Source organism: Aulonocara sp. 'chitande type north' Nkhata Bay, linkage group LG19 (genome assembly GCF_057382095.1).
Source record: "Aulonocara sp. 'chitande type north' Nkhata Bay isolate Kocher_YH1m ecotype deep benthic linkage group LG19, A_spYH_male_GT1.1, whole genome shotgun sequence".
Taxonomy (NCBI): domain Eukaryota; kingdom Metazoa; phylum Chordata; class Actinopteri; order Cichliformes; family Cichlidae; genus Aulonocara; species Aulonocara sp. 'chitande type north' Nkhata Bay.
In genome coordinates, this window is record NC_141362.1 from 15,837,424 (window position 1) to 15,857,447 (window position 20,024).

At 41.5% G+C, this 20,024-nt stretch overlaps 1 protein-coding gene across 1 annotated transcript; it reads left to right on the forward strand.

The window, feature by feature from the left end:
• The first annotated feature begins 1,161 nt into the window (after positions 1-1,161).
• On the forward strand, positions 1,162-10,045 carry fbxo33 (F-box protein 33). Its single transcript, XM_086273872.1, has 6 exons — positions 1,162-1,755; positions 4,416-4,526; positions 6,245-6,405; positions 6,491-6,699; positions 6,804-7,101; positions 7,587-10,045. The coding sequence occupies exons 1-6, from the start codon at positions 1,322-1,324 to the stop codon at positions 7,850-7,852; spliced, it is 1,479 nt and encodes a 492-aa protein (XP_086129998.1). The 5' UTR covers positions 1,162-1,321; the 3' UTR covers positions 7,853-10,045.
• The last annotated feature ends 9,979 nt before the right edge of the window (positions 10,046-20,024 follow it).

Below are 20,024 nucleotides of genomic sequence, written 5' to 3' on the forward strand. Positions count from 1 at the left end.
AGTGATACTCTACCGCAGAGCGAGCGAACACCAAGTGACAGCGCCACCAAGAGTCAGATGAAACGAGTGTGGACGCAAAGTAATGATCCCAAACGCAATCCATTTGTGGATAATAGCGCTCACTGTGGTTCGCTGGAGACCCAAAGCCTTAAAAATGGCTTTATAAGCCTTTAGATAGATGTCACTTACTTTGTTTCTCATCTGTTCTTGAGTTTCTTTAGATCGGGGCATGATGAGTTGCTTTTTTTGACCTTTTACACTTTACACACTGGTGTCACTATGTTTAAGTTAAACAATCATTCATTATGGTTATAAAAATTTCATCAAAGGTAAAATAGACAGTCACAGAGAGATTTTAACTTATCAAATGACTGCAAACAACTACCTTACCCGCAAAGGCTAAGGCATATCCGGAAACTGAACACAAAATAACCAAATTAAACAAAGAAAAGGCAAAAGAAAATTAATGGGGAAAAAATCCGGGACTCTCCACCAATTGCTCTTAGAACTGAAGAAGCTTCTCGGATGAGAGGTGAAACGTCTTCAAGAAAACCTTTCCAGTTAGTATGTCAAAACACATTTCATCTTTTTTCAGGGACTTTAGAGTTTACGTACATTACAGTAGGAGTATATTAACAGTTATATCATTTTTTTTGTCTTCTATAATGACATTAAAAAAATAAAACTCCCATTACCATTCAGTTTTTGCTTCCAGACTTTTCACATTGGATGCAGTTCATTGGTTAAAAATATGCTGTGCAAATTATTTTCATACCATGCATTTGTCCTTGTAATTTTTTTTCTTTCTTTTTTTTTGAGTGTGGCATGAACTGGAGGGGGTGTGTCGTGCTGGAAACTTACTCCAAAATAAAGATCATGTGGAGGCTCGGGTTTTTTCCAGCCGAGAAACACTGCCCTCTAACGGAGCACGTCAGTATGGCAAAAATAACAGCACCTTCGGATGAAACCATTCAAGTGACAAGGTATCGATGCGGCCACGGGTTACTCCAAATCTGATGAAAATACCACTAAGTCATCAGCGTGGTAGAATAAAATATTAGTGTTAGGAAATAAAAAAGAAATACCTGCGATGGATGCTTTGATAAGGTTTGTGGGGATTGTTTCCGTCCCCGTGTAATTCGGTGGAGTGGTACGTTCCAGTAGTATTGAAGGCAAAGCTGAAAACGGTTTGTTTTTGCCGAGAGGAAGAAACGTCGCTGCTATTCGCAGCTGCTACCTCGTCGCTTTAATAAACGGTTGTGACATTTCGTTTACGTCTGGTTGGTTTTTCGACAGCAGCTTTTGCCGTTTTTAGCTCGCCATGGCTCTGTGCGGGGGTGTCGGAGCCATGGCTTTGCCCAGCGAGCTTATTGTCCACATATTCTCCTTTCTGTCCGACCGAGACAAGCTCCGGGCCTCGGCTGTGTGCTCTCGCTGGAGGGAGTGTTTGTTCTACCCCGCGCTGTGGACCGAGCTCAAACTGCGAATAGGTGGTGGTGGATGCTCCAGCTCTGACGAAACCCCGAAGCTTGAGTTCCTTATGCGAAAGTTTGGCTCTTTTGTGCGAGACTTGCAGCTAGAACTCGCACCGGTGGAAGGAAACCTTAGCCATCAGAACAGCGACCCGTCGTCCGCCAGAGTGGACCAGCCTCCGGGTCCCGATAGCGACCCGCAGCACAAGGAGCGATGGAGGGATGCCGTGGCCACCTACTTGGACCAGGTGTTATGTGTGTTCACCAGCATCCGAAACAATAGGTAATACTAGAAAATAACCTCTGAAAATGTCTGCTTTGATATTTTTAATTGGAGTGAAAAATTCGCTTGACATGTTCGCCCTGTTTTGTTTTGTTTTTTTTTAATTTCTCGGGTTTAGATGCGTCGCAGTGAGCTAGCAACTGGCTAGCTCAGTTAGCTATAAACAAACCCTGGCATTAGGAGTTACGTAATCATGCCAGGTCTTTGCAGTGGCAGTAAGCGTTATGCATATGGTTTATTAAGGGCACCTTTGCATGCATAAATTAAATGGTGGTGCATGTGCGAGGCATCTGCATGCCTTTTGTCACCTGTCCTATTTTACACTTCTCATTATGGTCTCTCCATAGCAGCAGGTACAATACAGCACTGGTGGAGGCTAGAAGGCTTTGTTGGCTGTGACTTGCTGATATCAGCACTGACACACACACACACACACACAAATATACAGTGTGTGGATGTATTTAGCCTGTTGTCCGTTTGTAGGACGCGATCACTTATATTCTCTCTCACACACACAAAGGATAATTTCTCCTACTCTGTCAAAATTTGACACTGTTAACGCTTCTAATTTCATTGGTGCAGCTGTGTCACACCTTTTTCCACCTTCTCCCGTCTTCTTTACAGTGTTTTGTGATGCTGGCATTCAAAACTGGTTGCTTTGTCTTAATTCTACTAAAGGGGTTGAAATATTTGACATTATTTTGTTGTTTGTTTTAAAGTTGTTTCAGTTTAAGGATAACTTAAACCCTTTCCCACTTCCCTGCTGGTGTACAGCTTTACTAGCTAGATCCAGAAAGTTGCATTTGGTGCCAATGCTGTCTTTTAACTGATAACGTTTCAGTTCAGTAACAGGCTGTTGTTTTTATAAGCTTCAGCGGCAAAGGAAGGATGTTCTCCCACTTCCTACACAACACTTTCACTGACTATCGGTGTGTATCAGGCAACATATAGACACCAATAATGATCTATCTGTGGTAATCCACTTCCAGACACCTGATTTATTCAAACACACTTTTAAAATGTGACAAATTTGGGTTCATCCAGATGTAGAATTGTGAAAGTGGGCTTGGTGGGGAAAGCAGAACTGAAATAAATGGATGAACTTGTTCCACTGATCTCATCATGGTGATGAAGCATTATGAGAATCTAAGAACCATGGTCTGTTTTGTGCATGGTAGTTTTGAAAAGATCAGGACTACAACCTCTAACTTCAGAGTTTGCTATTGGGTAATGAAAAGCCTGTTTTTTGTTTGTTTGTTTGTTTGTTTGTTTGTTTGTTTTTGTTTTTTGTTGTTGTTTTCTGGGGGGGGGGGGGGGGGGGGGTTGTTCCTTTCATTTAGTGCACTGAGCCAGCTCCACCAGCACTGACATATGTTCCGAATAATGAGAACAGGCAAGTTGTTGTTTCTTTCTAAGGGCACTAAGTAGCTGCACATGAGCCCATAAACCTGAACTCTCAGCTGATACACAGGAAGTGGGTATATCAAATGTAACATGCGCTTCACCTTGCAGGTACGCCTGTGCCATGTGCGGCTGTATGAAACCCTTGTGGTTGCACTGGTGCATGTGCGACACTTATGCAGGGGATATGTTCCCATCAGTATTGAGTTGGCTAATTCAGACATTTAAAAATGTTGGGAAAATGGCCTACAACAGGAACTGTTTTCAATAAATGATGGCACTTTGCGAAGTGTTGATTGTAGGGATGCACTAATTATGAAATTCTGGGTTAATGGAACCTGTTTGACTATTATTTGAAGACTACACATCACCCAGATAAGGTTCATATTTGTTTATAATGTAATGGCTGTTGGTATCTTGTGTCGTTGTACTGTTGGACTATTTAAAGGTCGTCATTATCATTCATAGGGATGCTGACTTTAAGCACAATCATTATGAAAACAGTAAAAATAGTGTTAACTGATTTCTTAAGATATTCATATACATGTTATTGTCATTTGCAGTTATTTGATTGTAACTTATGTCTGACCAAATTAAACTGAAGTGATAAAATGGCTTAAAATGTTAAAATGTAAATTTTCCAATACGTTTATAACATGAATAAATCTATTGCCTCTTAATCCTGTTGGTTCATTTAGCCAAAACAACACTGATGTGAAAGAAAATGTCATCCTATTTGCAGATAAACCTGCCCTTCCCTCTTATGTTTGTAACCGGTCCTATAAAGAAATTCGTCCTTTCTGCTTTTCGCCACGTTTATGTTGGTGATCTTCCAAACATTACTATCAAAAGAGGTGTAGATCGTCTGTTTGAAACAAGGTAATTGGCTGCATTGTGACCACTATGCTTACATTGACTGCATCAGTGTTCGAAAGAATCAACTTTGGCGTATACACTGCTGCTTGATCTTTGCCAATCTATTTTGGGTGCCAGCATATAAAGGGCTTTCAACAGCACTGCGGGAAAGTGCAGGGCAGCCATAATTCTGTGCGGGATAGAAAGCAGCTCAGGAGAAGTGAAGACTAAATTACACTGAACAAAATGGCTGCAGTTTGTTTAACAGGTGAAACCTTATTTTTAAGTTGTTTGGATCGGATGACTCATCTGACTTGCTGCTGTTGATACAGGTGTTCTAGTAATAACTGCAAATTTTTTTTTATTTTTTTTTTCTCTAACTGTACGTGTCTTTGTCTATTCAGAAATCTGCAGAAGCTGAGTCTGTATGGAGACACATTCATTCTCCAGCAAGAGGGACTACTAGACAGCTCTCACCTGCATGTAATCCACCAGGGGGACAAAAAGATCAATGAGTAAGTCACAACATCGAAGCATGAAAACAGGTTTCACTGAAATGACTGACAAATGTGATAATTAAAGCTGCATGTGGGTGTGAATGAGTAATATTTCCAAAACTGCATCTTCTTGTTGTTATGGAAAGTCTGCGGTGTTTGGTGTCTCTAAAGGGGAATTAATTTACAAAATTAAGAAAAGACAGTTTTTCATCACAGGACCGTCTTTGTCCACGTCAAACACTCAAAGTGTGTGTCTGGTTTCCGCCTAGAAAACTGAGTAGCAAAGCAAAGCATTGACTCTCTGAAAAAGGAGCGTTTGTTTTTGTGTGTTGTTGGTGTTTAAAAGACTGAGGGCTTTAAATAGTGGTCATTTACATAACCCAGTATCCAACGTCTATGTATATCGACCCTGATGGAAAATTTTGATTCCCATCAAATCTGAATGCATGTACACACCTCTGCACTGAGCAGACAGCAAATGAATTAAACCAATACGGAAGTGCCAAAAATGCTGGCCACTTGAGGCTGGCTCCAAAAGCAAATCAGTCCCAATAGACTCCATTTTTTAAATGGCCAACTTTACAGCTTTAAGAAACATATTTACAGCTTGAAAGAAAAGCTCCTGGCTTTAGAGAGAGAGTGAGAGTGTGTGTGTGTGTGTTAAAGTAAAAAGACAGAAAATGTTATGACTTGAATCCAGTTTTATGTTCTGTCAATTTGTGTTTATTAATTGCAGCAGCCTAAATCAGTCATTGCATTTGAGTTCGGCCCTCCTGCTGCTATTTCTTATTTATTTCCCGTCATTCTGAGTGTTTTTGTATTTGGGACACACGTTATGGTGGATGATGGATAGCCATGCTCTGATAGGTACATGTAGATCCACTCCCTGTCTCAATGATGAGAAGTGGACTATGAAGAAGGTCACACAACCTCGTTTTTTTTTTAATACAGTGTTTGTGTCCAGTATGCCTCCCAGACAGCTCTCACTTTTTGGGGCATGTACATGGGATTTCTTAGGGTATTTAGAGGATGAGGACAGTGCCTTGTTTTTGTTTCTTGAGGTCCAGAGCGTATTGTCCAGCTGCAGTTTTTACTGATGTACAGTAACATCCACATGAATGCAAGGATCCCAGATTCCTCAGCAGAGTGATCCACTGTAACAGTATGATCAATAGCATTCACTTAACTGGCGAAGAGTTTCATAGTTGGCCGGTTTGTGTCAGGTGTTTTTAATGTCAGTTTAACTTACAGAGCACATGGACTACTGGCTTTTCAGAATAACATGCACATCATTGCCTGCCTTGATAGCTTTTTGTCTCATTCACAGCAGTTGTGGATTTGTTTTGTAGCTGAGCAGTAGTTCAGTAAGTGATGTTTAAATAAAAATGAGATTTCAGTGTAGCTTCTGTGCTCTGTGGTTTGTGTTGTAGACACAATTGGCCATAAAACACTGTGTGAAATGCACCAAGTTGCTGAGCATAGCTCCACCAGTCTGATTGTAGTGTGTGTGTTGAAATTGTTTGGACATCATTACAATAGATCCATTTTAGGCTTACATTTAAACACATAAAGTCGGGACATTTTGAAAGTGTATATACCCTGATGATCTTTTCTTTCTTTACTCCACTGTCAGGAATGATTTTGGGGATTGTTTTGTTTTTTGTTTTTTAAACCAGATTTGACGGCAGCTGTAGTCATTCTGGTTTTTTAAATGGTCTTTCTTTGTCTCTCGATAGAATCCAACAGTTGTTTATGGAGGTCCTCTCCAACAGCAGGCAGCTGAGGTGGCTGTCTTGTAGCTTCATGCTGGGCCTGGTGACTTCCTGTTCTTTATCCTGCCTGTCCAATCCTTCAGCTGAGACCCTACAGCACCTAAGTTTACTGGACCATCAGCTAGGTATGTCTGTTACATCATATAGTTTGTAAACATTATGTGACAGTAATGCTGAATAACTGAAAGTTTTCCTCCGAATTTCCCTCAGGGCCCCTCGTCTCCCCATCTGAGTTGGATCGCCTCTCTAACCTTCATTCTCTGGCTCTCGATTTTACTGACTTTACATCTGAGCTTTGTGGTTTGCTGGCATCTCCACGGCGAACTCCACTTCATCGCCTCTCCCTGCTGCTCAACGGGGCCACCCTGGAGTTTAAATCATTAGAAGGGACCGCTACAGAGGATAACTGGAAGGCACTGGTACTGCTGTGATTCTGTATTGTGGCTTTTATTTCATGCTGAATTGAGGCTCTGTGTATTTAGTAAATTGTAGCATATCAGTAAGTTTACCTGGTCTTCCCCAGGTTCGTGTAAGCGCCAACCTGCGAGTGTACGTCATGGCCCTGGAGGTCGACAGCTCTGAGCTCCTCAGGGTCCTAAAGCCGAGCCTTCCCCTCGAGCGACTTCACCTCGACAGTTACAGCATGCCGGTGACCGACGCCACACTGGAGCTCATCTCCCAGCAGTACAACAAAACGCTGACTCACTTCCTGCTCCTGAGGGATGGCCCTGACTTCCCTGACCTCAGCATCAATCGTAACGAAGACCCTTTGGTCCTCTTGACATGGAGATGTACTCAGCTGGCTGTACTCGTGATACATGGTGAGTTCAGTTTTGTTTCTTTGATAGAATGTGAGCTGTAGTTGGTCAGATCTGTGTGGCTAGTGGTAATAATTCCATACAAAACAGGCCTGTAGTGACTGTTTTCTAAACAGTGCAGCAAGCTGTGGACTTACTGTTGTGACTGTGGACACACCAGTCCAATATTTTTAGATTGCATCCCTGGAAAAAGCTGAATAATTGTATTTTTTTTAAATATATTTAAAAGCCAGTCTACAGACTATTATTTAATTCAGTGGTATGCTTACTACACTGCGCATCGGCAGTAGTGCACTGGCTGCTAGCAGGAGAGCTAATGTAGCTTGAAGGAAGTCAGCAGTAAAGTAACTGCAGAGTTCATTGGCAGTCTTGCCTTCCTGTAGGCCGTATTAAAAAGAAGTTGTTATGGTTTGTTTCGAGTATAAATCTGCAAAACATGTTCATTATTAGCTTTGAAATCTGAATGATTAATGCCTGAATCCATTTAGGTTACACTGTGTGGTCCCATAACTTGGTGGCCATCTCCCGACTGCGAGGCTCCAGCCTCCGTGTCCTGACCGTCTCCGAGGAGAGCATCGACTTTGATCCAGACCAGTCGGTGTGCGTAGAGGGCGACCCAGTCCACAACCTGGTGAAGGAGGTTTCTCTGGGCCTCGGCCGTGTCTGGCAGCCTTGCCTGGATTCCAGCGTGTTTTTGTCCGAACCCACCCAGCACTTCCATCATGAGCTGCGCGCCTTCAGCATGGGCATGTAGACGGGGGATGGCAAACCCAAGACATCACAGCCTAAACTGTGTCAAGACCAGACCAGACCAAGACCCAACGAAAAATCTAAAGTGGAGCTTAAGAATAGTCTATAAATTATGTGAACTGACGTGAGCTGATTGTTTTTATTTTTTAAATTTTTTTTCCATAATTAAGTCTGACCATTTTTCAACGTCGTCTTGCTTTGCTTATTATCCAGTTGGCCAGTTGCTTGAAAAATGGATTCAGCTTCTGATGTTTTAAATATATGTATATTGCAGATAGGAGTATTCACTTAAAACTGGATTGCTAATTACAATCTGAAAAGCATTCGGTTTGAATATCACACAGAGATCTGACAGCTGGCAGGACTTCACAGGTTTTAGTTTGTGGGTCAGCGTGCGGCTTCCAGCGCCCGCTCAGCTCAGTCTGGTCTGGTCTTGCCCACAAGTATTCAGAGCTCTCTCCTTCACCTTAATAACCTCTGGAGCATCTGTGTAATGTACCTTTTGATTTGTTTTGTTTTCCTTTGTTTTTTAATTTGACTGTTTCCATCCCTCCTTGCTCTTTGTATAACCCAGTTGAGGTTTCTTTTTCTTTCTTCCCGCGTGGTGGTTCCCTTGCCTGTATTGGCTTTGTGTGTATTTAAATAGAGATATATTATTATCCTGCTCACTGCTAGAACAGGACAGGCAGGCGGGTTGAGTGATGAACTGTAGGAATTTAAGAAGGGTTGTGTGTTCAGGCACAAGCTATTAGCTTTAGTTCTTTTGTTTCTCTTTTTCTTTTTCTTTTTTTTTTAAATCTTTTTTAACAAACCATTGCTCTGTATCCATCTGTCTGGAGTCTGTAAACTTACTGATTAGTAACTTCCTGGGTAACACAACCATAGCTGCTTCTTCTGTTGCTCTGAAAGAGCATCTCGTGCACTTGTCCACTAGTTCGAGAGCCTTGCCAGCCGGGTGGGAAACGCCACTGTAAAATGGCTGTGGCTGCTGCTAGTGAGTTTTAATGTAACAGCCGTGTCATCACCATGACTGATAATTATTGAGGGGGGGGGGCGACTCAAAGCCAAAATAGTTTAGGGGTTTTGAGATCCTTACCGATGGTGTTGAGGAGAATATTGTTACATGCTTGTTGCCAACACACTTTGCACCCTGCTCACTTGTTGACTTTCTAGGGAAACCTCAGCGTTAGCTAAATGGGGAAGCCCCGTATTCTGACTCGCTTTCAGGGCCAAACTACAAAATTCAGCTCATCACAAAACGACAACTAGAAACTCTTTTTCTACTTTCAGGATGAATATCTCTGCCTTTCTGATTTCAGAGCCTTCCAGTTGTTTGTAAGAACGCAGAAGGGATCAATGACACAAAGTCAAAAATCATGACGCTGGAGGGCTCTGAGGTCAAAAACATCTTCAAGTAGTCCTTCATATTTTTTTTTTTTTTTTTTTAAGAGAAAACAGGGTTTTGTTCCTTAATGCCATATGTATATTTGTGATTTAAGTAATCTCTTTTGTAACAGCTTCCAAACTCTTGGTGAGGCCATGTTAGAACAGCAGCAGTATTCTGCAGGAGCAGCTATCACACAGGTCATGGCAGCAGTACTGTTGGTAGGAAGAGCTCTTCTTTCTTTTTGAGGGGGAACAAATCATGATTGAGAGCAAGGAGGGAGGAATGGGTGCATTGAATGTAACTTAATTCATTTCTGACGCTGTTGGCCAGCCATTGAAGGCTTACTCTTGCTGAATAGCTGAGTTTTAACATTGTAGGTTTCACTGACAGCCAAGACTGCTCCTTTTTTTTTTTTTTTTTTTTTTTTTTTTTCCCCCCCTTCTTCCTCTTCCTCCTCCAATGCAGCAGCACAGTAAGGTTTCGGGTCATGTGACGAAAGCTGCTTCTGTCAGTCTCAGGTAGGCTTTTAATGTCTCTAAGACCAGCAGTGGTGGCAATGTTGTGTAGCTTGTGTGAAACAATCAGTTAATGTGAGTAGAAGTTTTGTTTTTATTTTATTTTCTTTGGATTATTTTCTCTTGAGTCACAGTTGCCTTTTGAAACAGCCCCTTGTTTTCTGGCTACAGTTGTTGTTATTGATGTTGTTGTTTATCTTGCCATCCGATAGACCCTCAGTCGGAGGGGTCAGCAAACCTAATCATACATTTGTTTTCAAAGATTATGGTTGATAAAGACTAAAGAATGGCACAACCATGCTGCTTGCTGCACGTGTCTTATATCTTCAGTAGATGTGAGGGACTGAGAGGCTGTGGGGTGGTTCAAATGAATCTATGCTGTCAATGGGGGACCTGCTGGGCCCAATTAATGTTTGAACTGATGGTCGGTTATCTGAGGTGAAATGCTTTGGCACTGTGGGTCTGGCTGAGCTTGTCCTCATTCATTCACAATTGCATGACTTTGATTAAGTCAGTGTCTTTACTTGTCTGCTTTCAAGTGAATGCGATCACTTTAATACATGAAATGAATGTTAACAGCTAAAGCGAGGCATCATAGACCAAATGACTCCAGATAGACCTGAGCACCATCAGTTGATTACTGGGCTCAGTATAGCAGTGTGATCCTACAGTGCTGTGACTGCTCAGTGGCTATGAGGTCCTATTGGAGTTTTCTGAGCTGAGTTGAGGTTTTAACAGGAAAAATGGAAGTTGGGTTAGACTTTAGACCCAAATTTCGTGAGTAAACGAGCCACTGTCAGAAAAGCTGCCCACCCAAATGGCTTCAGCTCAGGCATGGATTTGCAAAGATCGAGGACAATGGCACTGCACACTGTAAAGGTCCATATCAGGGTCTATAGTTTACAGTGTTGACCTTAGTGATTTTATTCTCTTCCCCATGGACTGATATGGAACCAGTGTGCCAGCACTTTGTTAGTTTCAGAATGAATTAATCGCAGCGACTGGCCCCGGATACCAAATGTTTGCTTGTCTGTTTAAGGGGACCTTGGTGGTTTAGCCATGATAATCTCTATAGTCCTTGGTTCATATCTCAGGATAAATGCACTTTGGTACCAAGAGTTTCTTTTAAAGGCTGTTTGTGGCTGTAAATAGCTCTGTACACTCAGAGGGGAAACGTACCAACATCACACATTCAGACCAAAACGTGTTGGTTTTTTAATGTCATCTTTTTCCACGCTCCTCCTCCTCCTTTCTTCTTTTTAAAAGCTCTTTTATGTGAGAGATGTTAGAGCTGTTAGAGCTTCGTATTGTTCGTAGATGTCAGACAGGTAAGAGGTGTAAAAATGACGGCAGTGTTTAGTAGAATGTAATGTCAAAGTAACTGGTCACCTCAAATAAGCAAGTAGATTTATTTTTTTTAAGAAGCTGTTCCACTCTCGTTTCATCAGCACTTTCCTGTCTTCACAAGTCTCTAGATTTTATTGGCTTCATGCTAGAACTTAGATTTGGCTGTTTATCTGCCAAAATTAAAGGAAGGAATGGTGTTTTTACCAGAGATTAAGCTCAGATAATCAGAATTACAGTTCAGATTTGTTAGCTTGCTGAAATACTTGCGCCACAAAACTAGAAATGGAAAAAACTCTATTTTAGTGAAGGCACGTTTAGAGAAATCCTGGTTTATCCTTCCAAGGAGACAAGAGGTCAAACAGAAGTGCAACCAGTCCAGCATTGTGGCCAATAGCTAAATATTGAGCCATCTTGTGCCTGAAAGCCTCTGAAGTCTCACTGCTTTTCAAACCTTGCCTGTCAGAAAAATATTGGCTTTGTTAGGTGTTGTTATTATTAGTTCAGTTTTTAAGGGTTAAAAGCTGCAGTGATGAAGGCTTTAGCAGCCATCGTGTTTTGATTCCTCTCGGATCCTGCCTACATTTTTCTGCTCAGCTTTTCACTTGTATGCAGTAGAAATATATAAATAAGATGTTTTTGGCTGTGCAGTCCCATGCGATGTATGCATGCCTGTGTGTATTTGTATTTGTAGGGGAGAGGGCGAGGCTTGCTCGTGTTCACCAGTGTAGTCTTATCACTTCTTCTGCAGCGGGAAACAGGAACAGAAATCATTCGTTCTCAGGGTTCAATCGGTTTTTGGAAAAGGAGGAGGACGATGGAAACCTCAGGCCTGAAGCTGAAAGAATCTTAGGAGTCACTGGATCTGTTCTCCACCCTTGATGTGTTCTTAGCTGCCAAAGACCACAGAGGAACAAACTTAACCCAGACACAAGTCTATCTGAAGTGCCCACAAAGACACACACTGACTGGAGGCTGGTCCAGTATTGTTTTCTCCTTTAAAGCTCCTACTTTTCTGATATTTCTCCACTCCTTTTTTCTCCTATGTTTATTCCACTGACTATTAATAGTCTGTTTGGTGTCAAACTCTGCCCTTCTTACACTTTGGACCATACTGGATGTGATAAAATGTCAACAGTCTCGCCATGTGGTTGGAGTGAATCCAGACCTGAGAGCAAAAGGCTTCCCGTCTGGTCATTGACTGTGCCCTGTGTTTAGAAACACAAGAATATGGGTTTTAAGGCATTATTGGATCAGCATTGCTGCACATCTTGTACAGTGTTACCTCTAAACGGCACTCAGGGTCTACAGTGCATGTTGCTTAAAGTCCAGTCCAGTGCAGGACACTCCTACAGAGGCTTAAGCAGAGTGATCTGGAGTTTTCCTCCTCCTTTCTCTTCCCTGTCCATCGTCTGTTTCACTGTGAGGAACAAATGAATGTAAAACTAAGAAGGTTCAATCTCAGTAAAGTCAGGGGCTAAACACTCTCGCAGATGCTTCCAGGAGGAGTTGCACCCTGAAAAATGGCAGAGTGAGGACAAAGGCCCATGTGTCTCATGTGATGTGGTGTTTGGCCAGTAAGCCTGTACCCAAGGTCGAGTTTGAGGGGAAGTGTTTAGTCCTGAGCTATAAAGTGATTTGCTGCTAGAGATCTTCTAGGAACGGGACATTCCACACAGGCGTCGCTCAGGCCGTCTGACATGCAAACAGTTTACTGCTGCAAGGTCTGCAAGAAGATTATCTACAGAAACTATATATTTTTTACTTTGAATGGTCTATGTGTGAAGAGATCAGAGATGCATCTAGAACTGACGAGTCACACCAGATTAGCAGCTGGCCTGAGCAGAGTGGAGGTGTGATAACCCTTAGAAATGGTTATGAAGGGTGTTGTTCATTTCAGGAGGTAAATTGAGTTTCTAATGTGTGTTTCTGCGATGCCATGCTTCAGCATTCTGAGGCCATATTGTGTCCGGTACACAAAGTCACAAAGGACAGAGGGGGGGGTGTGACAAAAGCAACTTGACTATCACAGTGCTAAAAAAAGAGGGCTGTGGAATCAGGTGGTTTCACATGTTGAGTCAGTCTGGCAGGTGAAAAACAGGACTGCATGTTAAGGACACAGATGCATGTTCACTTTGGATGCACGGGAGCCTGTGCTGGGCTGACTTTTATAACATATGCAGACGGAGTTTGTTTGACTGACACAAAGCTAGCAGAGCCTTATTTTTAATGAGTCCTGCCATTAAAAATGACAGGTTTGAAGGCTCTGGAGGGATGATGGGATGTCAGTTATTCAGGAGACCATTACCAGCACTTACTGCACATTCAAGTGGCCGCAGCCCTTTTGACCATTTTATACTTTAACTTTTTTTTAATTATTATTTAGCTTCTTTTTATTTAATTTTTTTCTTGTGCTGTTATGTGCATTCAGAGAAATCCTTGAAGATAACTGGGCTCACATGGCCCTTAAATGAACCCACAGAGCTGGCCTCTAATGCACTCTATCTGAGAAAGTTGGCCTTGGTGGCATGCTTGCAGAACTGTAAATATACTGTCCAATCAAGGCTGTTATACAGAGGGATGGGTATGAAACCTCTGTGATAGCCACTGCTAATTCCCTTGACATGGACAGGGTCATGAGTGTGTGTGTTATTTTAGTACCAAAGCAGCAGACTGTGTCAAATCTGCATCCGCCTAAACGCGGGCTCAGAGCCACAGGCAGACACTCATCACAAGTTTCATTTCCACTTTGATCGTTGCTTAGACTCGATGCCGACTCGAGGGTTTGTGATGTTGACTCTCAGAATGTTCTGGAAAATGAAACTTAAATAGTTTAAGAAGAAGAGGTAGTAAGATGGTTCTGGGCCTGAAGCCTTCCCTAAAAGACATTCAGGGCTGGTTCAGTGTTTCTGGTGGATTAACATGAAGAGACAGGGTTTCCTCATAGCAAGGTTGTATTTCTTTTTAGGTTTGTTTTCTCATTTAAATGCTTTGACCACAGACTACTACCAGTACATGCAGGACTGAATGAGCTCACAGAGGGCTGGCCGCATGCAGGAATGTGACAAATCTGATTAGCTTCCTGATGTGTTTCAGTAACTTGGAGACAAACACTGGATGTGCATTGCACTGGTATAAAATCAGTCCTGTAACAGAGATAAGTACATGTGTTTGAGGCTAGATGTACTAGCACTGACAGGAAGTTTGGACACTCCGGCTTTTAGTTTTCCTGCCAGCTGATGATGATGATGACGATGATGTCAGCCTGGGTGCGATAGTAATGGTGTTATCATTTACTTGCTTCTCTGTAGATGTAGAGGCGAAACGACAAAATGGCACTGATGGCATTAACCTGGCCAAATTCTGTCAGTATCGTTGATGCATGGCGAGATTCACGCAGCGCCTGACTGTATCAGGGACCTGATAGATATTCATGCTCAGTGTCGGCCAACTATCTCCATTTAGATCTCAGCTACTGTGGCTGTGATGTTTCTGGCTGGTAAACAAAGTCGTTCTTGTCAAGTCTGGAGAGCCAAACCTCCTAATTAGCCAGGCAGGCAGGCCTGCTGCCCAGTCCAGCAATACAACTATGCAAGAGGAATGCATATAATCCACACTCATCCTCTTTTTCTTTTTTCTTTTCCTCCTATTTTTATATTTGGTTTTTCTCACTGTCATACAATAGAAACGAAGATGTAAACTAATAAGAACTTGCAATGACAATACTTGGCCTTATGATGATTTCTGAAATCTTATCATTTAGTTTTAAGATCTTTTTGATTCTGGTCAGCCAGCCCAGCGACAGCAGCGGTGACGGCGGGCTCACTCTTGGTCTCTGTGAGACTGGCTAGATGGCCCCAGTTTTATCGTGGTACGAATGTTGTGCATTTGTTTAAAATCAGGACAGTTTGCAATAACAGCAGTCTTACTAGTGGCCAGAAAGGGGGCACAAGCATTGCTGACCGCGCCCGGCTGCATCTTTAGAAAAACCATAGAGGAAGAAATATAAACTATATAGATATCTAAACTCACACAGTGCATATTTGTATAGGTATCAACAATGCATTACCGTGGTATACTCTTATGCAACACATGTCCGGGTTCAATTTATGAACATGAAGTATACTCTGAAATCACGCAGACTTTGTAAATCAGAAGCTCTGTTGTTGTGTTTTTTGCAGAAATGGTTTTACCATCGTTAATGTTGAATATTCTGAGCGTAACGTTCCTGTGTGACTGTGTCGGTTAACGTGAGCACATAGCACCGGGTTATTACCTCCTTTCTGTAAGCAGGGAACCAGACTGAACCCAGAACACAGCTGGATAGACTTCACGTACCACAGAGCATATTTCAGGAAAAAAAAACTTCCAAATCTGTTCTGCACAGAGCTTTAAAAGCGAGTCAATTCTGTAACTCACCTGAGCTATATCAAACAGACCAAGGTGTGATTAAAAGGATGGCTTGTGGATTTTTAAGACCAAGCAAAACAGAGTTTTACCCTAAATGTCCACAAGAAAAGGCACAAAAGTGATATTTGAAATTGTCCCAGCTGTTTGTTTGTTTTTTGGATTAGTCTGCAGGGGAAGAGTCCTCTGGAAGTAAGAGGACAGATTTTATCATTGAACAGTGTTGATCCATGACTCTGTGGTGAAGAAAAGGGAGGACGCGTTATAAACCTCCACGTAAAACCTCTGAAATGACAGATGGCATACAATTGAGGGGTCAACCTGCCGAATGTTGATTTGAATTATTGTGGAATGAATGCTTCTCTTCTTTTAGTCAGTGAATAAAAATAATAAAAAGTCACTTGCTTCGTTTGTCCTTTTTTTTTTTTTCTTCTTCCCCCCCTTAAATCCATTAAAAAACTGGCATTGGAAAGAAGTCACCTGTCGTTCTGCAATCTCCAATCAAACCAAACCAGACCATAGTTATTCTGATTTGAAGTACCACAAAGAAACAAACAATAGCTGCAGATTGTGCATGAATGTCAAGTAGACCCTAAACTAACTTAATCACAATTAGTCTGCAGGGACATTATATGACCCACTGGTTTCCTGTGTGTCTTTAAGTAGTCTATTGTCTCTTAATCCAGTGGTCCCCAGCCTTTTTCACACCTCCACACCCGTTAGTCTAAAAAACAATAACTGCTCCTAATGACCTTTGGGATTTTTTTGTTTTGTTTTGTTTTTTTAAATGGGTTCAACTCAGTTATTAACCATTTCCACACCTACAATGACATGATCATCAGAAAAGATTCCTGAGATGATGGAAGAAGGCGACATGGTCTTGCCTTTTCTTTTCAGGTCACCCATTTAATGCAATATTCAAAAAAAACAACCCTTCAGCTGAGTTATCTATCTGATGCGGCTGAGTCGGGCGGATAAGTGAGAAAGTGCCACTGAAGAATTTGATGAAATAATCAAATGTAAAGATAAAATGTTAAACTGCCTCCCCCTCCCCAACCAGAAAATCCCTCATCTTTACTTGTTAAGTCCGGGCCGACTGAACACCGATATTACATAATGTTATCTTGCCATTTCTTCGTTTACTCAGAGGAAGTCCCTGCAGCGCACTTCCTTTGAGTAAACAGCATAAAGCACTTGCAGCTGGATCTGTGGAAGCCCAGAGATGTAAAACATAACAAGGATAAGAAAAATGTCTCTCCTTTTTAGCTCTTCTACAAAATCCTGCTCCCAAAAATATTTCGCATGTTAAAATATTCCCCTGTGATGATTTCAGTATCCTTCTGCTCCTGTTCTCCTGCTTCCACCTTACTGATCTCACATCAGCCTGTCACCACGGACTTGCTTTTTATCTGCTCAAAAATGTCTTCCAACAATAATTTTAATCATAGTTTCAAGACGCCAATGTCAGAAATGAAACGGACAAGAAAATGCCCCTCGTGTCAGTATACACTCACCTACCACTTCATTAGGTACACCTCTTTAAACACTAGTGTCATACCTGAATGTAATTCAACCCATTTAGGTACGTAGACATGGTCAAAACAACGTGCTAAACTTCAAACCGAGATTCAGAATGTAGAAGAAAGGTGATATACATGATTTTACAACCCACGCATGCACAAGAGCCTCTCTGAAGGCACAGCACATTAAACCGTGAAGCATATGAACTACAGCAGGAGAAGACCGCACGGCCCTACTGTAAGCTAAGAAAGTGGAGCTATAATTCAGTTTTTGTAATATGTTGGACTAAATGTTTTACGAGTTTCCTTTCCCAACTGTAATGTACAATTATGCATTACAAATAGCTAAAAAGCAGTCTGCTAACAGTAAAGTTAATTAAAAAGCTTTTTAATTAATGGACAGGAATAACTGTTTTGCACTAATGCTGTAGGACTCAGACAAAGAGCTCCTTCTCATCAGGATAATGAGACTAGGAGATTATCATTGTGCTGTTTCACAATTAAGCTGAAACAACAACACATTTTTTCCCAACCAACAGTCAGAGGAGTGGGTTTTAGAAGGCTGGGTTCTCTGCTGTGTAATTAAATGCATGATGACACCAGTGTTATTGGACTGGTAGCAGAATGATATGAAAGAATCATCAGCAGAATTGTAGCGCACACTGTTAAAAGCCAGGAAATCAGCTGTGGTTTGATGTTTGGTTTCCACTTTGATATGCAAGAGCTGCAACAGCGGGACTCAGAAGGGTTTTATTTTCAATCCGGGGCTCGCAGCTCAGAGCCGGCTTCCTCAGTTACTGATAGAGATCAAAAGGGGCAGGCAGGCACCCTGAATCTGGCTGTCAGGAGAAGAAAGAGTGTCTGTACTCAGGAGGAGTGAAATAAAAGAACACTTTCTTCATTCCTGTCCTTAATCCAGTCTCGAGAGTATCGTCTGTATCTTTTAAACCTCTGATGAAGCTTTAGTAAAAACATACAAATCAGATGTTTTAAGTCTAAATTTATTCTGCTGATGCTAACTTGAGAAGTAAATCCTCTTGCTCCATGCAGGTTTTGATACATTTTTTCTGGTTTAATTCCTTTGTAACTTTTGAGGATTCCCAGATATTTTGTGCCTTCTTACAACATTTCACATATAGCACTTTTCAGCTCCTGGAAAGGGTCTTAATTTATTGTCTTCTACAGAAGTAAGAGGCTATAACACTGAACCATTCTTATGAAATTAGATATTACGCTTTTCATTTAGTTGACTTTCAGAGAAGATATAGGTGCACTGTTGGCTGAAATAGCACACATTGTGATATGTGATCAGCAGGGCTGGACTGGGACAAAAATCAGCCCGGGCATTTTGACTAGTGACCGGCCCACCATGGTATTATAGGAAAAGCCATAAAGCCTTTATAATAAACTTAAACCTACACCACCCTCCCTATTCTGGTATTCTAAACGGTCTGTAGCAAAAATATAAATCAACCTAATTTATAATTACATATACCTAACTAATAGGGTTGTCCCAGCAACAAAAGAAAAGAAATAAAATAGGGAACCACTCCCCCACCCTCTGTTTCAAGATGCTTAATTGACAAAACTGATTTTAATTTAATGCACGTATCAAACAAATGCACAGAAATCTATTATTTTTCTCCTGTAATCAAATAGATTCAACATCTTTATTCAACAGAATTGCAGACTGCACAGATGGTACCTTCCCAAAGGAAAGAATACTATAACTTACTAGGGTATTTACTAGACTTAATATTTACTGAATACAGTAATGTATTTCTATCCATTTTACATCAGATGAAAACTTGGTTGTAAGATTCTGATAAATATTTATTAAAAGCTAGACATTTTAAATGCGAATAAGAAAGAAAAGTATGGATCCTAGTGTTATTTGTCTCTCAGAAACAGTTAATTTCTTCCCGTCAACTCATTCATGTCACCTAAAATGTAAACCTGTTTCTCCATCACCTGTTCAGCTCTGATGATTCAGTAAGGACATCTCCTGGTTTCATCCTCATGTTTCCCTCTCACCACATATCCAAACCGACATCATGACCAGCAGCTTTAGAATAGAATAGAATTCAACTTTATTGTCATTGCACATGCACAGGTACAGGGCAACGAAATGCAGTTTGCATCCATCCAGAAGTGCTTTAGTGATATAGATATATTACAATGTATATTAGCAATAATATAGATATGTGAGTATATTACAGAAATGGGTCTATTATGGTATGTTATAATGTACACGGTATGAAGTATGTTGTGAATATTCTATAACTATAAGTATGTACAGGCTGTAGTGAGTACAAGCTATGTACAGGATGTGAACAGGATATAAATATGAAAAACTATACAGAATATGAAATAAATAACTTTACAGAATCTGAGATATACAGCTATACAGAAATGGGAACTATGCAAGTTGTAAACAGTTGTAGGATTAAAGATTATCGAATGTACAGAATGATTATTTACACAGAGCTATACAGTAGTGCAGTTAAGATAAGTGAGGGTGTAGATAGTTTCTACAGAGGCTATATAAAGTGCTAGTGGTTGTGAGTGGTGGTTCAGTCCATGTTATTATTGTGTGTTTGAGGGTACAGTTGTCCATTGTGGGTGTGTGTATGTTCAGTCCATGAGTTTAACGTGGGTCAGATGTCAGGAGGCAGAGTTCAGGAGTCTGACAGCTGTGGGGAAGAAGCTGTTCCGGTACCTGGTGGTCTTAGTCCGGAGGCTCCTGTGGCGCCTCCCAGAGGGCAGGAGGGTGAAGAGTCCATGTGATGGGTGACTGGGGTCTTTGATGATTTTCCCAGCCCTTTTCAGACACCGCTTCCTGTAGATGTCTTTTATGGCAGGAAGTGGTGCTCCGGCGATGCGCTGGGCAGTTTTCACGACCCTCTGCAACGCCTTCCGGTCCGAGGCAGAGCAGTTCCCGTACCAGACTGTTATACAGTTGGTCAGGATGCTCTCGATGGTGCAGCGATAGAAGTTCACCAG